Here is a 7,190-nt window from a genome sequence, read left to right on the forward strand (position 1 = left end):
GATATTCAGTTGTCTTGTCGGCCATCTTGTTTTCCTTGGTTTAAGCTACCCTGACTTTTTTTATTTGAAAATATTAAAAAAAAAAAATCTTTGTTACCCTTATTTTCTTCTCATAATTTCAATAAATATATGCAACAGTGTCAAAATTAAAGCTACACCTTGTTCGATCCTTATTTTTTAAAAGAATCTGACAGTGATAACATCTTTTATTAACTATATTTAGATACGGTAATCAAGAAAACTGTTTTAAATTTCCATTTATAACATTAAAAAAGCTTATATATTCGTCTGCTTTAAAGTTTATTATTTGGCAAATGTTTTCCAATAAAAACATCAATAAATGTATTTTGAAACTGGACTCGAAATTTTAAGATAAATGAAATGAAGAACCCTTCCTCAATTTCAGTCCCTCAGATAATTTGAAACATTTGAGCAAACTTTTAGTAGATACCGTTTTTTTTTATGATTTCTATATAAATCTACAGGGATGAGAGCACAAGATTTGTTTAGTAGTATGAGCACAGCTTTTTGATGTAAGTTCTAACACTTCATACTCACCAACTAACATTGGTAAACAGGTAGTTCAAAACATGTTGGAATAAAGCGTTGATTTATATTCAATTTTTTTCAGTCTTATTTTTAGCTCACCTGGCCTAAAAGGCCATGTGAGCTTTTCTCATCACTTGGCGTCCGTCGTCGTCGTCGTCGTCGTCGTCTGTCGTAGTTAACAATTTTTCAAACATCTTCTCCTCTGAAACTACTGAATGGATTTGGATGAAACTTAGCATGATTGTTCCTTAGAGTATCCTGCACAAAGTGTGTGCTTCGATTTTTGATCCGTCAAAAAACATGGCCGCCGTTACTTAAAATAGAACATAGGGGTCAAATGCAGTTTTTTGGCTTATATCTCAAAAACGAAAGCATTGAGAGCAAATCTGACATGGGGTTAAAATGTTCATTAGCTCAAGATCTATCAGCCCTGAAATTTTCAGATGAATCAAACAAACCATTGTTGGGTTGCTGCCACTTAATTGGTAATTTTAAGGAAATTTTGCAGTTTTTGGTCATTATCTTGAATATTATTATAGATAAAGATAAACTGTAAACAGCAATAATGATCTGCAAAGTAAGATCTACAAAGAAGTTAATATGACCAAAATTGTCAATTGACCCCTTAAGGGGTTATTGTCCTTTAATGACAAATTTTTCACAATTTGTTCATCATATTTGCTAACTTTAAAAAATCTTCTCCTCTGAAACTACTGAATGGATTTGGATGAAACTTAGCATGATTGTTCCTAAGATTATCCTGCACAAAGTGTGTGCTTCGATTTTTTATCCGTCAAAAACATGGCCACCTTTACTTAAAATAGAACATAGGGGTGAAATGCAGTTTTTGGCTTATATCTTAAAAACCAAAGCATTTAGAGCAAATCTGACAAGGGGAAAAAATGTTCATTAGGTCAAGATACATAAGCCCTGAAATTTTCAGATGAATCAAACAAACCATTGTTGGGTTGCTGCCACTTAATTGGTAATTTTAAGGAAATTTTGCAGTTTTTGCTCATTATCTTGAATATTATTATAGATACAGATAAACTGTTGAAAGCAAAAATGTTAAGCAAAGTTACAGATCTACAAATAAGTCAATTTGACCAAAATTGTCAATTGACCTCCTAAGGAGTTATAGCCCTTTAAAGACTTTTTTTCATAATTTGTTCATCATGTTGACTTACTTTAAAAAATCTTCTCCTTTGAAACTGCTGTATCAATTTCAGCCAAACTTAGGCTAAATGAGTTTCAGAGTATCTAGTATAAATTTCATATTTCATTTCCTTGTATGTCAAGAAACATAGCTCCTATGGCTAAAATAGAACATAGGAGAAAATGATTTTTTTTTGCTTTGGAAGAAAACAGGACGATTCAAAGAACATTTAAATAAATTGAAAAGCCAAAATAATCATTGATGAGAGATTAAACCAAAAAAATTCAGGTGAGCGATTCAGGCTCTTGAGAGCCTCTTGTTGTACATTAATATAAAAATGCACGTGGCATTACAAAAATTAGTTTATTATTAATATTTATAATAAATTTTTCTGCCTTGAACCCTTGATTATGGTAGTTCCATTCAGAAGTTTTGGGTAAGACCCTTGATTGATTGAGGGTATACATGTATGTGCCTAGATAAGCCAAAATATAAGCAACTGTATGTTGACAATAATGTAAAGAGAGTTTAAATATTATTCTAACTTAATTTAGGGACTGAACTAAGTTTCTTTGATCAATTATCATATAACGCATACTCCATAATGACGCCTGTGTAGTACCTTAGTTGAAAGGCTCTGACTATTTTATTTACATGGAGATTGTTTAGCCATGTAACTCAGTCATGGTTCATTGACTTTGAATATTTTCATAACTTGTGTAAGATGTTAAAGTATTGCTATTTTGATTTCAAAATTTGCATAATCAAAATTACAAATAGGCAAGACATATCTCTGTGATAACTGTTTATGATAAAAACTTTACCATCATCTTTTTACCTTTAATTAGCCTCGTTGGTCAGTGTCATGATCCACATGTATTGCAGTTACTCATCTTTTCCATAATGCATGTTTTGAAGTTTTAAAATTATATTTTGTTTAATTATTTATAATGTTGGTTGGTGAAAGTATATGAAGAGACTGGTTCCCTGTATTAATGTTATAAAGTCTGTCAGTCAGTAACAGAAATCATCATAGCTATAGTTTACCAGTAATCACATTTATTTATTTACTGTAAGCAACTCTTTATTAAAGCTTGTACGCTTTACTATAAAATGTCAATGGTAAATGAAATAAGCTTTGAATTAACAAACCTTGGCATATACATGTGAAAATGAGACACAATTGCTTAAGCAAGTAAAAACTTATAGGCATGCTGCAAAAATAATAAATAAAATGTTAACTCAAGACTTTTAGAAGCTTACTAGAAGGAAAGTCGTTCTTTTATTTGAGAAAACACAATATTTACTACTGATATGCTTTATATAACGAAAAAAGTTTCATTTTGGGACTATACTTGTTATTGTCATTTCCATACTTTGGTCAGTTTTGAATTTTGAAAAAGAATTATATCGGAGATAATTTTTGTTAATAAAGTAATGTGGTAATAAAGTAATAAAGTGGGGGACCAAAAATGTATATTTTCTGTCAATTTTAAATCTACTATCCAAAACTTATGTATAATCTCCAGAGGGAGTGCCCCCTCCACACACACACAAACACATTTTATAAGCACCATCAGAATTCTGTTACTGACTTGATATCCCCCTTTCATTCTAGTAATTTTTTGCCATAAACAAAAATATAGATAGTTTTGAAAAAGTGAAATTATCAAAAACTTTATCAAGACAGATGTTGAAAAGTATTTTTTGTTTTTTGTTTATGGCAAATTATTTCATTATTTAAGAGTACAAAATTCCACAGATTTATGTTTTTATAATTTGTTCAGTTTTATTTGTGTATTTTCTTTCTGCAGAATCAACATGTGGACATTCTGTACTCTTATGTTTATTGTACTAATACTTTTTTTCTGCTAGAAAATTATTAAAGATTATTACAATTTCTGTAGGCAAACTCTTTAAAGACATTTGAATTAATGACTTGAATGTTAGAGTTTGTGTGCAGAGGGCTGTGTTTACTAGGAATGTGTTATAAATAATACATGATCAAGAATTATTTTTAAAAATGTGTCAGTGTTCTCATGGTAGTGTACTTGTTATAAGTGAGAGGGGTTGTGGATTTGATTCCAGGCCTTATCAAACATAAGACTTGAAAATTTCATTATCTGCTTCTTGTTTAAACAAGCGGTATTTTGGAGTATGTGCAAAGAGTGTTGGCCTTGGGTTTGAAGTCATGAGTCAGAATAATGAGTCTAGGTGGTTTTCTTCAGACGAAATCTTAAACTCTTCAACCTGATCTAGTGCAGAACATTCATCAACATGTTGTTATCCTAATGTGTACTGATTATCAGGTTTTCTACATATTATAATGTTTTACAATATAAATATGCAGACAACCAGATAATCAATATATTTGATTGTATTTTTGTTTTTTCATGATAGAAAAAAATTAACAACTATCGGTCACTGTACGTCCTTTAACAATGAGCAAATCCTGTACTGTACAGTCAGTTATAAAAGGCCCTGGATTAACAAATGTGAAACTATTCAAATGAGAAAACTAATAGCCTGATTAATGTTACAATGTTTATTGACCTCTTGATGTCTGAAGAAATCAAAAATAATCAGTAATGCTTTAGAAATGAAAAATCTTAGTACTCAATAACAACTCAGGGGTAAAAAAATTACCCATAATCTAAAATTGAGAATAGAAATGGGAAATGAGTCAATTAGAGACAACAAACCGAACAAAGAGCAGAAAACAGCCGACAGTCATTAGTTGTTCAAGAATTCAGTACAGATATCAAGCTAACTTATGGATGATATTGAGAATGGAAATGGGGAATGTGTCAAAGAGACAATAATCCAACCATAGAAAAACAACAGCAGAAGGTCACCAACAGGTCTTCAATGTAGTAAGAAATTCCTGCACCAAAGGGTGTCCGTCAGCTGGCCCCTAAACAAATATATATACTAGATCAGATGCATGTAATTTAGTTGAATGTTCTGAATGTGTAGAAATAGGATAATTAGAGTTAGTTTTTACTACCTGCCTGGGAACAGATGCTTGCATGTTAAATATTCCTGTAAACTTGTGTAAACCTTAATTTATTATTGTATTATAAATATGTATTAGGCTAGAACAGATCATCAGACCTTATTTACTCTATTACAAATAATATATTAAGACATTTCATGCACTGGTATCATTCTTTGTATCCTGACTTCCTCTGTATGAAATAAGACATGTGACCATGGAAATGAGTTATTACTGTTTTATTTGTTTTGAAAAATGTCACATTTCTGTAGAAGTATGGCTGGTTTGTTATATATATAATATACTGTATAGGGGGTTATATTCGTGGGTGTAAAATTTTGCAATTTTCATTGAACAAGGTTAACAAAATATTTTGACGGATTAAAAACTTTTATTAATACCTTCGTATTTGCACCTTTAATTTGGCAGAATTTATTTTGTCAATTTTTCACTATCCGTGAAAATAAGCGAAAATTTGCACCCCACGAAAAAAAACTGCTATATGGTATCTTCTTATTCATTATTGTGTATGGATGCAGATACAAAAACAAGAACAAGTTAACATGGCATTGAAGTAAGAAATTATCCCAATGTTCAAATCATTAAGCTTTTCTACCCTTAGAGTTTTGGGAATGAGTTTAACTTGATTGACAAGAATTTGTAGTCATTTACTCATTTACATTTTGTTAACAGGGTATATAACTGCATTCAAAATTTAACTTTGCTTAAATCAATTTCTACTGAATTGAATAAAAATTGTATTTGAAAAAAGATGACTGTTTTAAAAAAGATGACTATGAAAAAAAAAGTTCGAGTTTCAAAATAATAATACAAATCATATCATATTTTAAACAATTTTATTATATTTTATAGGTATACGTATAAGATCAACCAATTTAGAACAAGTGAAGATGAAATTACCCAGGCGAGCAGCTACTACTTATATGAAAGGACCAATCAGTGATGAAGATCTGCAAGAACTTATGAACCCTAACTCACGTGTATCTATTAGTCCTAATGCTTCGATAAAAACTAAAGTTGTATTTACAGAACATTTATGATAGAAAACTCATGTTGATAATCGTTGATTATCGTATAATTACATATATCAGAAGTCTTTCATTGGTTACCATACTTCATTGCAAGTACTGTAAATTCATAAGTTATTGCGAGCATTTAATATTGCTATTCATTGTTGGACAATCAACAAAAATAAGAGTTTTATTGTTGCAATTTCCTAAATACTGCATACCTAGAAATGATTTCAAAATTAAAATATGGGTTTTTATTTTTTTGGACAAATATTTTTGTTGCTATTAAATGTATTGCAATGACCAAAATATTGTAGAAGTTTTAGAATTTTCGATATTTATTTCTATTTATTTTGTTATCAGAATTTATTGAAGAAATATTTATTATGATAAACTTGAAATAACAAATAACCTTAAAATGTTTGGTAATACATGTACATAACAAAAAGCAAAAAACATTTATTATCAAATCAGTTATAACTTATATTAGGTCCGAGACCACCATTGTCGTCCCTTGATTTTCGTTGTTCACAAATATAGTCCCTAGTGTTGACAGTGGGTTACTTGCCATTAATTTTTATACCTCTTCCAAATTTATTTCTCCATGTTTAATGCCTCAAATTGCAAGTAGGGGGATAAAATTACACTGTAAAAAAATTTGGGTCCAGAATTTTAAAGGAAAGTAGTGATTTGGTCCAGCTGAAAAAGGTTGAAAATGAGCACTTCGGAAGCTGTCAAAAGATTTCAAGACGCCCTAAACATAAAATTGTCCATATTTTGAGTTAGAGGCGATGAAGTTTTCTATAATTTTGATATAATTTGTCCCAAAAGTAGTACAACACACTGTACAAGTTTCTTTGAGAAAGCGCAGGTGGGATTTTTTTTATTTTCATTTATGTTCTAAAAGAAATGCACTACGAATTAATTGTGTTCTCGGACCTAAGAGGTGAAATCTGTAAATATAGAATTTGTACTCTGGCAACTTCCCTAAATTATTTGATGGTGTCAACTTGTCAAATAGCATGAAACTAAAGGATTTAAACTTTTATTTTATATAATTTCTGCAAAAATAACCAATTTTGGCATTTTATGGTCAAAATAGGCATTTTATAACTTTTTCAATATTGATGCATAAATGGCATCCTGACTTTCTATCTGGCAGGTTTTCATGTGTCAATATTTGTGTTTCTATGCCTTTATCTACTTCTTTCACTTATTTATGAACTCTGAATCTACAAAAAAGAAGTTTATCTCAGACAAAATGTGCAAAATGTGTTATATAAATGACCCTTGTCTAACGCCTTGTTTGGATGAAGTCAATAGTGGGGAGCTTGGTACATAAAATTTTATGTCCATATTGAAGACCTTTCTAAATTTGTATCAAATGCACTTTACAATGTCTATTGTACCTGTTCCATTTCACATACTATCTTTCTTTTCTTCTGTAGGATAGCAAGTG

At 30.3% G+C, this 7,190-nt stretch overlaps 1 protein-coding gene across 2 annotated transcripts in view; it reads left to right on the plus strand.

The window, feature by feature from the left end:
• The window catches only part of LOC134710014 (pleckstrin homology domain-containing family D member 1-like), a 20,278-nt gene extending 14,503 nt beyond the window's left edge, over positions 1 to 5,775 (plus strand). The window contains exons 14-15 of one of the 2 annotated variants that reach the window (XM_063570158.1): positions 486 to 533; positions 5,574 to 5,775. In XM_063570158.1, coding sequence (XP_063426228.1) covers positions 486 to 532 — 47 coding nt within the window. In that variant the 3' untranslated portion in view covers position 533; positions 5,574 to 5,775. The remainder of the gene's footprint in view (positions 1 to 485; positions 534 to 5,573) is intronic. The other variant, XM_063570157.1, reaches the window with a different exon arrangement.
• Positions 5,776 to 7,190: the final 1,415 nt, after the last annotated feature.

Source organism: Mytilus trossulus, chromosome 3 (assembly GCF_036588685.1).
Source record: "Mytilus trossulus isolate FHL-02 chromosome 3, PNRI_Mtr1.1.1.hap1, whole genome shotgun sequence".
In the NCBI taxonomy this organism is placed as follows: Eukaryota; Metazoa; Mollusca; class Bivalvia; order Mytilida; family Mytilidae; genus Mytilus; species Mytilus trossulus.